The 15935-nt window shown below is 40.3% G+C and overlaps 3 protein-coding genes across 6 annotated transcripts; 2 read left to right on the top strand and 1 right to left on the bottom strand.

The window, feature by feature from the left end:
• Nucleotides 1–23: 23 nt before the first annotated feature.
• On the bottom strand, nucleotides 24–2089 carry LOC128275162 (sodium-independent sulfate anion transporter-like). Its single transcript, XM_053013568.1, has 3 exons — nucleotides 1965–2089; nucleotides 1226–1884; nucleotides 24–1161 (listed from the first exon to the last, which is right to left on the bottom strand). Exons 1-3 carry the CDS (start codon nucleotides 2002–2004, stop codon nucleotides 25–27), a joined length of 1836 nt encoding a protein of 611 aa, XP_052869528.1. The 5' UTR covers nucleotides 2005–2089; the 3' UTR covers nucleotide 24.
• A 1273-nt stretch (nucleotides 2090–3362) lies between these two features.
• Nucleotides 3363–6932, top strand: LOC128275163 (multiple coagulation factor deficiency protein 2 homolog). 4 transcript variants are annotated; one of them, XM_053013570.1, is made up of 4 exons: nucleotides 3363–3715; nucleotides 3778–4016; nucleotides 4101–4249; nucleotides 6703–6932. In XM_053013570.1, exons 1-4 carry the CDS (start codon nucleotides 3620–3622, stop codon nucleotides 6888–6890), a joined length of 672 nt encoding a protein of 223 aa, XP_052869530.1. In that variant the 5' UTR covers nucleotides 3363–3619; the 3' UTR covers nucleotides 6891–6932. The 4 variants fall into 4 exon arrangements, with proteins under 4 accessions (XP_052869530.1, XP_052869533.1, XP_052869532.1 ...); XM_053013573.1 differs by lacking the exon at nucleotides 6703–6932 and adding an exon at nucleotides 6283–6579; XM_053013572.1 differs by lacking the exon at nucleotides 6703–6932 and adding an exon at nucleotides 5885–6259.
• A 7532-nt stretch (nucleotides 6933–14464) lies between these two features.
• LOC128273856 (uncharacterized) lies at nucleotides 14465–15363 on the top strand. The gene is made up of 4 exons (XM_053011913.1): nucleotides 14465–14600; nucleotides 14684–14774; nucleotides 14965–15083; nucleotides 15218–15363. The coding sequence occupies exons 1-4, from the start codon at nucleotides 14465–14467 to the stop codon at nucleotides 15361–15363; spliced, it is 492 nt and encodes a 163-aa protein (XP_052867873.1).
• Nucleotides 15364–15935: the final 572 nt, after the last annotated feature.

Genomic DNA, 15935 nt, shown 5'->3' with positions numbered 1-15935 from the left:
CTTATGCTACACTTGTTCTTTTGGCTAAGAAAACGAATTGAGAGACGGTTCAAAGTGGTAGCATTTCCATCCAGCTACAGCTTCCTCCAGTTCATGATCGGCTCGCAATAGAGGAAGAAACAGTTCCTTGCGCATCCTCAACAGAGTAAACGCAGTGTCAGTTTCGAACCGCCACAATAGTAACTGGATTTTGCGCGCTCGCAGATCCTGTTCGATACTAACAACGTTTTTGGCTACGCTCATGTCGATAAAATTAACATTCTGTCCGTCAATAACCACTAGATCAATTTTCGTTTCGTAGTTTTCAATTTGTCTTAATATCCAATCGCGAAGTCGCTCGGCAGAGGAGAAGGCTAGCGATTGATCCATGCCTATAAGCAGGATTCGCATGTCGGATACTAAACACAGCTCCGATGTTAAGCGAGGGCTTGAGATGAGATAAAGCAAAAACGCACAGTGAATTCCAATTCCAACCAATATACCGTAATCCAACTCCCAGAACAGACACGAAGCGGCGGTCGCTAAAAATGGGATCATATCGATTTTTTTCGTACGCCAGATATTTCCTATTTCCTCGTAATCGACCAGAAATATCATAGCATTTATCACAATCGAAGCCAGCGTTGCTTTAGGGATGTAGTAGAATGCCTCAGTCAAAAATGTTAACGAAAGGAGCAACATGATAGCGGTTATAGCGCAGCCGAGAGAAGTGCGAACTCCGCTACTATTGTTAATGGCAGACCTTGTGAAGGATGCGGCAACAGGAAGCGGCGAACAAAAGCATACGAGTAAATTAGACACACCGAGAGCAATCATTTCTTGTGTAGCATTAATGATTCTTCCCATCGAGAAAGCTTTTGCCACTGACACGATCTCGAGTGTTGTCACCAGAGGAATAGTGATGATTGTTGTTCGCATCACTCCGATCATATCACTAAAGCTGTACTCCGTCCCGTTTTCATTTGTGTACGAAAAGGGTGGTGCTTGAAAGGTTGGCAATCCTGCTTTTACGGGGCCAGTCAGTAAGAACGCGGGGTTTCCGATGTCCGATGTAAGCAAATACGCGAGCAGTGTGCCGATAACCACGACCACTGCATTGCTGAGCAATCGCGCGTACTTAAAAAACGGTCGTGATCTAGTAATATTAAAATCTTTTGTAAACTGTAAAAAGAGAAACATGGCATTAGATTAGATACTTATTGGATGTCTTATTGATCACACTTACACGAAAGAGCACCAGCAACAAAATGGAACTAACGCCGAGAACAGAGTCGGCCCAGCGAACCTGGTTCAGGTTGGTGAACACATTGGACCAGGACGAAACAAAGTCGCTTCCTTTCCCCTTGGAACTGATTCCTAGCAAAGAGCGTACTTGCGCGCTGCCAATAGTCAAACAGGCGGCCGTTGTGAAACCCATAACGACGGGTATGGAAATAAAACGCACGAGAACTCCGAGATTCAACACACCAAACATAATGGTGATCAGAGCTGACAAGAACGTTAGCAGAGCCGTTCCGTAATGCAATTCAGCAACTATGCCTTGCACCAGTATGGCCGTCAGGGAGGTGGGGGCGATGGTCACATCTTTGACACTGCCGAATAAGGCATACCCGACGCATCCCATCACATTTGAGTAAATTCCATACTCAGGTTGCAAGTTCGCCAGTATACCGTAGGCAATGCTTTGCGGAATGGCTGTTAAGCCCACGGTAATCCCGGCGATAATATCGTAGAGCAAGTACGACCATTGGTAGCTCGGTAACCATGACAGCACTGGAAAGCGCCGTTTCAACATCGAATAGCTACATATGTGTTTCGCTTGCCGGCGGATCAATTGTCCCAAATGAGGCGACTCCTCACTGTAGTCGTTCGCAATAATGCGCTCTGTCGAAACGATAGGAGAAGAGTGAACCACAATTAATCGAGTGCACAAAATCTTACTGCTTGAAGCATTTTATACATACCATCGCTCTGATTGACAACCAAACAAGACACGCGCTGCATTATTGGATTATTGGTGAGTTGCGTTTAACTCTTTGACATCAATCGTTAGATGAGAACTGCAACAATGTTACCGCGCCGTCTTGACAACCATGACCAATCGTCCGGCTATCAGAGCGACTTGCTGTGGCGATGAGACTGTGCGGCTAGACTGCTGCTCGACAAGACCCATCGTAGTAAAATACAGCCTGACGACGAACAATATCAATGAGGCAATGAATATCCCATAGATTTTATCGCTGTAAAAAAGAGTTAGAATGCACAGGCTCTGTAGGAAACTGTGCCATTGTTCTCTGATAAAAGACAACGTTATCTAACAATTACACCGAACGGGACAGCTTGTACCTCATTACAGTGGGTGGATGAACGTGTTATCTTAATAGGGGTGATATTGCATTCGAAAAGAAAAACTAGTATTATCTGCCTTGAGTTACTCTTTATTTCACAGAGGATTCAGCCAGGAAAGAAGATCTTCAGCCCGACACGCGCAAAGTCCTTCTTTGCAGTACCCTCCACGTTTTCCCTTGATCACACAGTACATTTTGCATGATATCGAGGAGATCACTTCAGCTGTGAACAATTTGCATGTTTCCATTGTCTGCACTTGTTGAGCCTGGCCGTACGTGGCAAATGCACAAATCACAGCGAGTACTATGACGGTCGAAGATTTCATTTGGTCAGAATGTGTTGAAGTAATACTGAAGACTAAAAACGGAAAGTAAATATCTGTCCATCTTATAAGAGGATTTTTTTATATTTTTGTGGAATTTTGCAAACTGTGTAAACAAACGACTTCTGCGATGGTATGGGGGAGTGTAATCTGTGAATAACATAAAATAGAACCCATTGTCGGGATTTGTGGCAGTTTTAACTTTAGTAGCCATTTTTACATGGTTCAATGTTCAGAAAATCAAAGCAATATCCTAATGCTTTAAATAACACGAACAATAGCTTTAGAAAGGAAAATTGTCGTCGGTTTAATGTATAATTGAACAGTTCTTCTCAAAGATTAAATTATTCAAATACATTTCTAGCAGAATGACGACTCTCTTTCACACAATCAGTGCGAGAAAGCAAAAATTATTTCGTTATCATCGTTATAGGCAGCGAAAAACCATGAACTAAGTTTTCCTGATGTAGGTTAATGACGATATCCTGAGTGATCATGTATCTCATTAATGAATTCCATCAATGTATTTGATCAATTTGGACGAAGAAATAGACTAATAAGTATTCTATCAAACGTTTAAATAATAGCTCACGATTTTTTTTTTCAGTCATTCTTTTTTTCTTTTTTTTAATTGTAAATTGATTGTACTTTTTCGCAACAGATGGCTCTTTGCAGGACTGTCAAAAAGGCCGTAAACAAGAGATGTGTCACAACAAGTGCGTTGTCAAAATACCATTCCACCCTCCCTCCCCGCGCTCTAAAGCGGTAACGTGGATGTGGATGTTTCCGATTCAGACATTGGATGTGGCAGCTTGTTACAAATTCCTATAGTAGCAGTAATGCTCAAAGTCTTTTCTACAATAGTCAATTCGTAAAACATTAACGTTCGGAAACGCCGGGCAACGCAAATAACAAACATTGAAATTCTTCACATACAGGGGAGATACAATGAAGCTAAACATAGTGATAGCCTTGATAGTGGTGCATCTTGCAACGTTAGCTAATTGTCAACGTGCAGTTCCTGGTGTCAATCCAAATAATTATGTATGTTTAAAAAACTGGCGCAATTTGTAAAGCACACTAACAAGTTACTCGTCCTTTCACAGCAACCCCCGCCACAGCAACAACATTATCAGCCGCCCCCTCCTCAGTACCAACAACAAGCCCCACAGCAGCAGCAACAACATTATCAACAGCCCCCCCAACAGCAGCAACCGCCACAACACCAGCAAATGCAACAGCAGCAGCAGCAGCAGCAGCATCAGCAGCAATTTCAACAACAGCCACATGCGGACCATGGCCCCCAGCAAGTTTTGCACACCGGAAATTTGCAACAAGAGAAACAGTGAGACATTTTTCTTCGCTCGAGACTATTGTGACGTGGCGACGAATTTTGTTTCTGTACCTCGCCCGATTTACATATTTTCAGACACATCGCTGAGCATATGGATGTCCCGATCGACACAAGCAAGATGAGCGAACAGGAGCTACAGTTTCATTACTTCAAAATGCACGACTCGGACAACAACAACAAGCTGGACGGATGTGAGCTAATAAAATCGCTCATCCACTGGCACGGTAAGTTGTAAACCTTGCACTAGCACGTGTGGTTTTGTGTTTGTCTTTGTACGCATTTTCAGGCCATGGGCTGTAGCGCACATTGTTTGGTACATCAAACAATATTTCGCAACTCACGTGCAGCCATGTGGCCAGTGGCATTTCATTAAGAGGGATGGAAGCTGGCACCCACTAATATTTTCACAGCTTAACTTTCCTAAATTCAAAAATGTCCGGTTGCTTGTTGCTCGCAAATCATTGTTTTAGTTTAACATGGAAAATGGTGACGGTTTTCCGGGTGTGGTGTTTGCTACTATGTGTTTGTTATGCTTCATGTGTATGTTGTGCGCCATTTGAAATAAGTCACGTATCGAATCGCGTACAATCTCGAGTATGTGGTGTTTAGTAAAACAATATCGAAGCCTCTGCATTCCTTCCCTCCGACTTGAAAAGACACTGGACTATGGTGGGACATGGAGAATGTAACAAAGCACATATGGCGCACGTTTGATCCTATCATGCGCTCTGATGAGTGATAAAACTACGACAAATTTTCCTACCATTCTTCAACATTCGCTTTCTTTTACGGCTGAACATAATCACCCCAAACATCAACTGTGCAGAACAAGGCAAGGCACAAGAAAACAGCGGCCAACCACAGCACGAGGAAAAAATATTTTCCAATGACGAACTGTCGGCCCTGATCGATCCCATCCTCAACTCGGACGATCACAACCAGGACGGTTTCATCGACTACCCGGAATTTGTACACGCACAGCACAAAGCGGCCCAGCAGCAACAACAAGATCAACAGGCACAACCGCATCCCTAAAGAACGCAATCCCCTGAACTATGCCATCAGTTATGCAGCGGATCGAGAACGTTATAATAGACTGAACAAAGACTAAACGAGCTTTCGAAGCACCGCAACGATTCGGCGAAATGAAAAGGCATCTGGCAGCAGTCCTTTGAGAGTCATTATTATTTGGAAACACAATACAAAATTTTCTCGATACGAGATGTTTGATAATTCATAACTTATTAATTTCGCACAAACTTTGACAGTATTAGCATTCCGGTCCTTTTTTATAATTGGAAAACCACTACTGCCCTGTAGTATATGCCTTTCCTCATTCTCCGAAGATTCCATAGCATATTCCAACATTCATTAAAAAATCTCATGTCCACTTGCCATCCATCGGGTTTAAAGATCAGGTGGTGCAAGCGCGGATCGCCGAACTTGTCAAGCAAGCATAAATCAATGATGGGTTTACTCTTGCATGATCACTGGGGTTTCATTCCAAGCACACTTTGAAAGTTGCCAAAGTAGCATTTGAATGGTGGTTGGCGGTACCATAAAGAATGGAAGGTCTTTTGTAATGTATGATGTATGTAAATGTTGGTGTTTTTGTTTCGCATAGACTTTTTTTGTTTTCTAATTTGAAAATTATTAAAATATAAACCGGCTGGTACATCAATACCACCAAATCCACCCTACTCGTTTATTTGTGGGAGCTTCGAAGCAGCTCATTAAGCATTCTCATTCTCGTCAGGTGATGTTTACTATTATCTGTCCGAAATTTTGCATTTTTCCACCTAATGAAGAAAACCACTCTTTTATTTGGTGCATTTAATCGTGGCATCACGCACCTGTAGTTGACGATAGAGCGGCCCCAAGTACTCCTTCGAAACCCGAATATACTGACCAACAGTTGGAAGATATCGTTGATTCCGTACTACGGATGATGGACATTAACGGTGATGGATATGTTGACTATACTGAGTACCGTATGTCGGGTGTTGAAGAAAACCGTCGTGATGATTTCCCCGATAATCCCTAAATTGCAGTTTCGGATAAAAATGTGTACAAAAGCAAAAGGTAGATGAGTACCTGTTTTTTTTTTTCAACTGCAGGGTGGTGGTTATCAATATACTGCACTTTTTGCTTGTTTTTGTTGCCTTTTTGTGACTGTTCGATAATGTTTTGTCGGGTTTTGTTTCAATTGGAAACAAGGTAAAATGTTTACAATAACCGCAACAATTTTCTCGTCCAGAGAAAGATAGTGACAATCGCGAACACCACCACGAACCCGTACCGTACACCGACGAACAGCTATCAGGAATCGTAGACGCCGTGATGAAAAATATGGATACGAACGATGATGGTGTTGTTGATTGGGCCGAGTATGCCCTATCAAATCGACGTTAAATGTAAATTATAGAATTGTCTATTCGATTCCTTAATGCTCGGACAGTGAGTACATCAATACTGACATACACAGAAGTTCTTGTTTGCATTTACTAGAGTATGTATTTGCATTGGGTTCTTTACTAATAAACTTTGGCAGAAACTTTAAGCATGTATTCTTTTTTGTCGTGATCTCGTCGTCAGCGAGTAGGTGTAGAAACTAGAAAAGACGCATCGTAAATTCATATCGATACTTCTATTTCGATGCTGGTTTTACCGATTACAGACAACAAGGAAGACCACCCAGACAGTCACGAAGAAGGATCGGCCAGTAGCAATGATGATGCCCAACCTTACAACGATGAAACTTTACAATCTCTAGTCGATCCGATACTGGAAATGATGGACAAGGATCAAGATGGATATATCACTTACACAGAGTATCGACAAACCGAAGCAGCTCAAGCTCTTTAATAAACTGTTACACTGTGCCAATAGAACCAGTATATGTTAATAAAAGTCTAATGTATAATTGTTGAACACAACGAAGGCATCGTATACTTTGATGATATTGTAAGGAGAAATCTTCTACCTTGGATGTTGTAAGGAACATATTTTAATGTGCTATTTCCAGATAATATTGTGCTTGAATTCTTCTCTACTGGTAACATCAGTATGAATCCAAATATATGCCATGCCTTTAGCGTTTTCGTTACATCCGGTGCTTGGGTCATCAAGGACGTATTAAAGATAACTCTACTCTAAGACATAAATACGGCATAGTACATTATTCATCCATCTTATTACTTTCAGCCGAAAAACAACGTGCATTTAACACAATGGCTACTCTTTCAGCCAGATGGGTATTTACATTAAAACCCAATAAAACGAACTTATTAATGTTTTACTAAAGAACAGTGTTCTTATAAAAGCATAAACATAAAAGCATTCAAATTTAGTTAGCTAACGCCATGTAGAAAGTAGCATTATAGGTACAAGGCAAAAACACCCCCCACACCTCGCCTGATTCCGTGATTTTTTTTCTAAGACTGGTTCCTGACCCCTAGTTAAAACCTCATTACGACAACAACATTAAAAAAAAGGTGCCCATTACGTCTAAACAACGACTTTAACATAAACAATTGGCAACTGTTTATGTTGTTCAAAGAACTCACAAGACGAATATAACTGTGTTGGTTGTGGAACTGCAGCCTGAAAAACAAGGCACAAGCCGCTGTATAAAGCAAATAACAGATACGGCCGTATCCGTGCAACAACACTGTTAACGCTGAATTATTGAATGATCGTAGTACGTTTCACTGTAAAGGAGGAAATATATGCTTAAGAACTAGAATAAATATGAGAAAATGGAAACGCGTGCGCACCAAAGTCCCCCATTATCAGCTGTTTTTCCGCAGTATGAGTTTTGTGTGGTTCGAGAATTGCTATGAATTTTACGATGATATAGTGTAAGGCTTTATAGAACTCAACAAACATCGTATCGTATTTCTGTACTTTAACATTAGTTGTGCATATAACTGACTGAACATATTGAAGGTTTGTTGTGTTTCTTAAGGGTTGCACCGTTTTTACAAGCTTTATTATAAATACAAAGAATTAATTATGATAATTTTATGATCATGGGGTGATGAGGTAAACTATGTTTACATGAAAAACTTTGCCATTTCTATGTAACTTAAAATCACGCTTATCACGTTGGAGCGATTCCCTGTTTATTGTTAACACTTCAAACTTCCTAGCGATGCACAGAGGCTCTTATCGCCGTATCGATGGTTAATAAATCGTCGCAGGTGCTGCCTTTGCTGTGCAGATCTTTTTGATTTGGTTCTTGCTTGAGAATTGCTGCGACACGCCACACCAAATGATACTTCGAATATCCAGCATATCCAGGGGATACCCATTTCCCTAGCGAACTCGGTTCTATGCTATGTTGGTGCCGAACAGCGAACGGCCGACCTGCACTAGCTTCGTGATCGGGCCACGATTGCCGCGTGGTTCTCGTGTTTATTTCTCGTTGTTCTCAAACCGAAGTTTCCGCGACAGTAGGCGACCGGATTTCGTAGAGATTTGACCTGCGGCAGGACTTGTGCCAGAGCCGGAGTGAGGATTCGCAGACGGCTGAAGCCCCGCTGCCTCCATTATGTCAGGGTTTCCACCATTCGCCTGTGTGCTGCCTCCTACAAGTACTCCTAGGCACAATAGAAAAAGAAGCTGAGTACCTTCTTTAAGTCAACTATCGTTGTCCATCAAGAAGTGCATATCAAGCATCATCGATCCAGAGGAAAAGACGAAAAATCGACAGCATGCAATTCGTGTTGGTGTGTGTGGTAAAGGTAGCCAAGTGGAAAACTGTTAATACATTCCACCAACCAGCAGGATGCAAGGTACTTATGACATTTCCGCCTCGACACCATTAGTAACATTTGTGTGCATTGCCGATGGGTAGCATATTTTTATACTTTATGTCGCTGAGCCCTTGCTACCACCACCGACGAGGACAAAAAAGAGTAAACCCGGCAAACGAAGTGTCGTGAATGTGGAAAAAAGTTCGATACGCAGAAAACGAGCGACAACGCAAACGTCAAAAGTAGGGGAGTGCTGGGTGGAAAAGCGGTTTGCTACATTTTGCTCTCTCCCGGCGGCACCGAAGAGTGATACGCCGTTCGGGCTTGCCCTTCTGAAGAGTGTGCGTGGTACGGTTCTGCGTTATCCCTGTCGAACACACTTTAGTCCCGAAATCTTGCTGTGTATACGGCCGGTGGACCATGACCATCCGGCTGTGAGAAGAGATCGTTCTTCGTACCCGGCAATCGGAAAATCTTGTGTACAGTTGCACTCCTCGCACTCTATTCGGGAGCGTGAGTCTAAGGAATTGTGCTAGAAGCGTTGATCTTACTGCTGGGAACCACGTGCCAGGTTATCATCGCAGTTTGCCGACAGTCAGTGTGAACTACTACTTCAAAGTTTCGGCTACTTTGATCTTCGGGGAACCTTCTACGGTCGGAAACGGAAGTAGTGGATCAACGGTTTTCATATTAGTTAGCTACATCAATAGTTTTGTTACGAAAAATTGAATGAAACCAAATCGTTCATCGCAGAGTACGGCACAGTGATTCGTAGTGACAAATGTAACAATAGCACCTGTACAAAAAAGGACAAGAATACTACTTTCAAAGGCTTTACGGAATCTGGCTACACGCACCGATGAGGTAAGGCTTTTAAATAACTGATCATAAATAAAATTTGAATGCTCTTTTTTTTATTGCTCTTTTTGTGAATTTCAGTAATATAATTGGATTATATTGTTTTAGATGTCAGTTCTTCCCTTAAACCACCGTGCTTCATTTGCGTTGCCGACCCTCGTGATTCAGATTGTGGGGGGCATTACTTTCCGGTCGGGTTGAAAATATCTAATTTTCACATTGGTTTATTGTTATTTTTAGGCCATTCTCTTGTGCGTCGCTGGTTTCGTGTAATTGAATTCGAGTTGTTGAATGGCACATTTTTCATCAACTCGCAGCTAAACCAGTTGCAATCTGTTTTCAAAGCTATATCCCTTCGGCTTTGTTACTAACGATTGCCTATAGCGTTGTAGCTCCACCACACATATCTGGCCGTCAAATCTGGGTTTCAATGTAAACACACATAATTTACACTTAAACTGTCTTTGCTCTTGGCTCACGTTAAAATATCCGGACATTTGGGCCGAGAGACAGGGTAACAAGTTTTATACAATTTGGTTAGCCGTGTTTGATTGGCTACAAACACAGTCTAAAGGGGTTGATAGAAAAAACTTATACATAACAAGTATTTTACGATACGCTCAACATTGACATGTCGTTGCGAAGAATATTCGGTAATTGGCGTACTTCTAGAACTTTGAAGTGTTGTAATTGGAATCCTATTTTATGATTTTCAGTTAGGATTATATTTTACTTTTAACTGCTTTGGAACCAGGTACAGTTATTCCTATTCATGCTATTTATATTCATGCTAAGTTAGAGTAAACACGTTCTGTATTTCATCGTCATATTACATCACTACAAAAACATTATAAACGCCCACGTGTATTGGTCATCTGTAAAAATTAGTTAAAAGCCAAAATTAAGTAATGAAATATCAGTAATGGGCTATCAACGCATATGATTACACAGACCGGGTAGTAAGTAATGACTAGAATTGACGCAAACGTTTAATAGCTATGAAAACTAAGCTTAGCTTAGCAACTTAGTTGCTAAGTAAGCTAGCAACTAAGTTGCTAAGTAAGCTAGGCTATGTTGCCCGGTGACTGTTTTTTTATAAATAAATGAATAAAAAACTGTCGAAACATTTATTTTTCACTTCTGGAACTTACGGAAAGGCAGTATTTTTACACGCTTGATATTCTTATCTTTCAAAATTCGTAAAGGGTTTATAATTGTACAATTCTGTTGTCCACAATATCCTTTTACCTTCTGACGTTTTCAAGACAATGTGGCGAAAGTCTCTATACCATATCATTAGGGCAGGGTCAAAATTTTAAGTAGCCCTCAACTTGGACGATTGATAAAATTCAAAGGCAGTGTATAAAAATCTCCGTCAAGCGTTTGTTCTTAACTACTGCAGTCAGGTTGAGGTTTGTAAGAACGCAGTTCTTCGAACCGACTACTGGATGAAATTGCAGTACCGATAGGCAAGTAGTGTACTGTAGTATCAATAATACGTTTTACCAACAATACTTTTAGTAGACGTGATCTTTCGCATCACTGATTGCATAATTTATCTAAATTTACAGCTATTCTGATCTAATTTAACTCAAGTTTAAAATTTTTTGCAGTCTTGAAATGGACGACAGAAACATGGGGTTTAAAACGAATCTAATTCCATGGTCTACGGTAGTCTCCATGGTATTTGACATTTTGCTGACAAGTGCAAATGTGCGATCTGCTCGTTCTACATATTTTTCCCTTGTTCACCACGGAAATCCACTTGATAAAACCTCTTAATTTCTTCGCTCATCTTGCCACGCTGAAAAAGAAAAATCAGTGGTATTGAACAAGTGAATGCGCGACGGACGTAACATGGGTAAACTCAATGCAGTCGTTGGTAAACATTTTAAGGAATCGGCGTCAGTCGTATTATTCGGAGTACTTCCCAAAGTTTTCTTTTGTCAGCCACTGCGTAGTTGCGTTCGCTCAACTAATTCACTTACCCCATAAGAGAGTTAAAAACGGTTCCATGACCTGCCGGTGTAAAACGCATATGCAAGATAATGGTGCAATAATGCATATGCTGACGGCATTACCCGGAACTCTTGTCATTACAATGCACCTTGGAAAAGTAGTGAAATGAAGTGTGTAAGTTTACTACTCTTTGTTTAGAACATGCCGCACCTTCCAAGCACTTCTCAATCCTCAATTTCCAAATGTTACACATGGTTCGTGAACTATTTTCAATATCATTACTAGCTGCTAATGAATCACTTCCTTAACATGCAAAGCAAATTTCCGGTATGGTTTATTGGTCCTAACGCGTGAAAGTTAGAGCTCAATCACGAGTGCAAGGCTGTTCATTGATTTTTTTTATATTACGCCAGTGCATGTAGGCACGCTAAACCTCTCATAACATGCCGTAATTGAGCATAGCTCTACTTACATTGCGTAGGTAATTGTTTCCACGCAATTGTTTTGAACATGAACGTTGGACGTAGAATATTTCATTTATTGGCAGTACTGAAACACGAACAAATTAGTTCGTGAAACACAAATTATACCTTTTGATACGATAAACATAGCAGAATAGCGAGCAACTATGTCAGATCATAAACTTAAGTACATTCCGTTCGCCTTATAGTAAAGCATTACTGCCTGGTCGATTGATATTATGCATATTACAAACATTTTTCTTGTAACAAAATTGCATTTTTAAGAGACGATTGTTGGGCTATTACGGCTCAAAGTATCTATAATACAAAAGAAATAAAAACAATTGCATTTTTACACAAGTTTCAGACCGCGAATAAACCATACATTTTGGATTATCTGATCTTTAAGCCGATTGTTTTATTATGGCTTTGAAAATTTGCGCCATTGGTTATGATATGATTAAGATTCCTATCATTGCTTTTTAATGCAATGATTGTACTGGGCATTTTATACCTCTTGCGTAAATTCAATTGAATATTGACAAAATTGGACGAAGGCGCCCGACCGCGAGCGGTGGACGGAGATGATGCAGGCCAAGACCGCTCGGCGGTTTTAGCCGGATAAGTAAATAAGTTTATGGTTCCGATACTGTAACAGCTAGTTACGTGCAATTTTGGTTTCGTCTACCCGATTCAGTTATATTTGATGTTAACGATGCACCTTGCACAAGCCAGATCAGCCGTCGAAAATGTCGATAAAATCACAGAAATAATCAACGTTGATCGGCATGTTAGTATTCGTTGCACCGCCCAGGAACTAAAGATTAACTATCAAGCAGTTTTAAGCCATTTGCGAACCACAGCAATCCAACACAAAAAACGTGATCGAATTCCCATCTGTAAAGTTTTGGTAAAACGGAATGTAATCGAACCGAACGAATGAGTCCTGGGGATGAGGAATGGGATAGATACGACAATAATGTGCGAAAATCCAAACGCAGGCCACAAACAAAAGCAATCCAAACGAACCAGGATTAACGGCTAGGAAGGATCTCCTGGATATATGGTGGGACTTAAAAGGAATGATTTATTATGAGTTGCTTCCGTGTGGGCAAACACTAAATTCAAATCTCTACTGTCAACTGGACCGTTTGAACCTAGCGATTGACCAGAAACGGCGAGAATTGGCCAACAGAAGTGATGTTGTGTTACATCAGGACAACTCAAGGCCACACGCGTCTCTAGCGACTCGCCAAAAGCCCCAGGAGCTTGGTTGGGAAGTTTTATTACACAAACATTCAAATTGAGTTACCACATAGGTTAAACTAAGTCGAAATTTAGAAGATCAGAGATTGATACATGATGTACCTGGTTTCATGCTTTGCCTCGCCGAATTGTTTCGATAAATTATAACATAACAAAAACATAAATACGGCAATCCTAGATGTACACATATAATGAAAATATAAAATATCAAAAAGTATAAACTTCAGAAAGGCTCTTTGTTCTCAATAAGGGTCTTCGTTCTTTGCTGATGTTGACAAATAACATCCCCAGACAGGCAAGTTCGCTCCCAATTTTTATCATTTACTAAGAAAACTGTACTAAATAGCAGAAAAGTTTTGCACAAATCCAAAATAAACTTGATGCTATATTATTTGGATTTAAATCGAGATGAATGGAGGACGTCGAATGGTGGTTTGTCTTGACGATAAAGAAAGCTAATGATACTCCTGTCCTTCATCTGACGTCCTTAATGATCTTTTATTTTTATCCTTCATTACATGATTCAATACTATTCATTCTACATGTGTCTATATTAAATCTTCTTGGAATTCCCAGCAAAAACTGTAGTTCCCGCGACATGTTTTGTTGATCACGTTTTTACGGTTAAATCAGCCTTCACTACATTAAACTAATGCTTAATCATATTCTCACCACATTTGTTTTGATGAGACGTGTACCAGTGCTGGAAAGTTTTCAAATTAATCCTAACCTGGAAACATCAGATTTTTTTGGCTATGTTTGAATTTTGGTTTTTACTACAATCTCGTCCTTTCTATTTATTTATCCGTCTGCCTATCTACTGATACTAATTATTACTGAAACTACGGCTACCGTACTAAAAGCTTTTAGCTTGACTTCAAATCTTTTATTTCATTCGCAGATGATAGCTAGTACCGAAAGGAATGCAGACACAACGCGTGCTTCTATTACACTAGAACACACTCGAAGCTCGTCCTAGCGCACATTTTTTTAGTGAATAACCTGAATAAATGTAGAATCGTTTTCTACACAAAGACAAGCTATATCGTGCATTCCACACTTCCTCATAGAGAGCTAGTGGTCGGTAAGCGAATCCACTGATTTCTACATCAACGGAAGCAGATCTTTGCCAAATAAAATGGAACGAAAGTTGCTGTATGCGTTTCGAGGATGGATTGCGTTCGTTGCATTCATGGACCTGGGCACGGCCTTTCGTTGCTACATTGAACGTCGGAGCTTTCTTGGGGACCATTCGGAAACACAATTTATAGAAGGTAGATAGTGCCGGGGGGTGGAAAATGTGCCATGTCGACTAATATTTTTTTCTATTTTTTTCAACGGTACAACAATGGTGTAGGAGACTATACAATTTCTAGGATATTGGGAATTTACTGCATTCTGAAAGCCGTTGCCTTAGTTCATTGCACTCTATACATACACTACAAACCGTAAGTATGCCAATCGTCGCATGTCTTCCAAAAAAAGACGAAAAATAATCATTTTTTCAAACCTAGTTTTGCATTTGTAAATTTATAAATTATCTTATACGACGAAGTACATAAAGTGTTGTTACAAAAATATTAATGTGTTGTTTGTTCTACCTAACTCATATGCCGTCGCAACACTCGTTTTCTTTAGAGTCGTCAGCATGGGCGGCTGTTCACTGGCGATTACTATGATGCTCTACACTACCGAGGCCTTGTACTTCCGCTCTACTACGCTTAATTTTTACGTTATTTTTCCGTGCGTTCTAAACTGTAAGTATTAAGACCTTATTTACTAAATATTTCATCGTCTATTGTGTAGCTTTTCAGAGATTCTAAATTCCAAAACAAACACAACGCGTACATTTTATTCATCAACAGTTTTTTTTTTGTTCTCATCAATCCAGCGATAACACTGATGGGATTGCTGTATATTCCTCGGAAGCTTCGACTGTGGGAACATCGAAACGATAACGATGATGAAAATTCACAGTTACTCAAGCAAATGGGTGGCTTTAAGAAGAGGCGGACACATAAAAACAAGTCACCGTGAACTTTGTGAATAATTAAATGGCAGTAAAATATGTTCTTGTACTACTCAAGCCTCATTCACACTTTGTTTAAAATTATTTCCATCCCCTTGTAGGCGTCTAGCAATTGTTTATTCTACAAAAACTTGGTGACACAAGAAATAAGTACCATTATCCCTAGACATGTTAGTCATATCAAAAAGTAGTTTTTACATTCCCACCCCACCACCTTAAATGAATCACGGTAGTTACAATTTGAAGAATTCGTGCAGTTGCCGAAATAAATTCCTCATAAAACACCTTTTCAAAGAGTACCACCTACGCTACTTCCTTTTCAATCTACAGGTAAAACTACGTCATTTGATAACATATTTTCTGCGACAAAGATTCGGATGCTAAGATAAGAACAGTCCAGTATTGTCCAAAACACCATCATGTACCGCGCATCAGGTGCACTTTATTACATAAGCTCAAAAGCACAATGTAGGGAGAGCCAGCTCGCTGGAGAGCTCTAATAAATGACATACGATACACTTAATACTTGAACATATTTTTCTACATATTCTACCAATCGTTTTATTAAGGTGCCGCACGG

This window comes from Anopheles cruzii, chromosome 3 (genome assembly GCF_943734635.1).
Source record: "Anopheles cruzii chromosome 3, idAnoCruzAS_RS32_06, whole genome shotgun sequence".
NCBI classification, from domain to species: Eukaryota; Metazoa; Arthropoda; class Insecta; order Diptera; family Culicidae; genus Anopheles; species Anopheles cruzii.
Note: the sequence above shows the minus strand (reverse complement) of the source record. Positions and strands in the feature narration are given on the sequence as shown.

Excerpts from the sequence above, each read along its gene's own strand:
- LOC128275162 (XM_053013568.1), bottom strand. The coding sequence starts at position 2,004 with ATGCAGCGCGTGTCTTGTTTGGTTGTCAATCAGAGCGATG. Across the intron at positions 1,885-1,964 it reads GGTTGTCAATCAGAGCGATG|AGCGCATTATTGCGAACGAC; the intron begins GTATGTATAAAA and ends TCGTTTCGACAG. Across the intron at positions 1,162-1,225 it reads TGTTGCTGGTGCTCTTTCGT|TTTACAAAAGATTTTAATAT; the intron begins GTAAGTGTGATC and ends CTCTTTTTACAG.
- LOC128275163 (XM_053013569.1), top strand. The coding sequence starts at position 3,620 with ATGAAGCTAAACATAGTGATAGCCTTGATAGTGGTGCATCTTGCAACG. Across the intron at positions 3,716-3,777 it reads GTGTCAATCCAAATAATTAT|CAACCCCCGCCACAGCAACA; the intron begins GTATGTTTAAAA and ends GTCCTTTCACAG. Across the intron at positions 4,017-4,100 it reads AATTTGCAACAAGAGAAACA|ACACATCGCTGAGCATATGG; the intron begins GTGAGACATTTT and ends ACATATTTTCAG.
- LOC128273856 (XM_053011913.1), top strand. The coding sequence starts at position 14,465 with ATGGAACGAAAGTTGCTGTATGCGTTTCGAGGATGGATTGCGTTCGTT. Across the intron at positions 14,775-14,964 it reads CTATACATACACTACAAACC|AGTCGTCAGCATGGGCGGCT; the intron begins GTAAGTATGCCA and ends CGTTTTCTTTAG. Across the intron at positions 15,084-15,217 it reads TTTTCCGTGCGTTCTAAACT|CGATAACACTGATGGGATTG; the intron begins GTAAGTATTAAG and ends TCATCAATCCAG.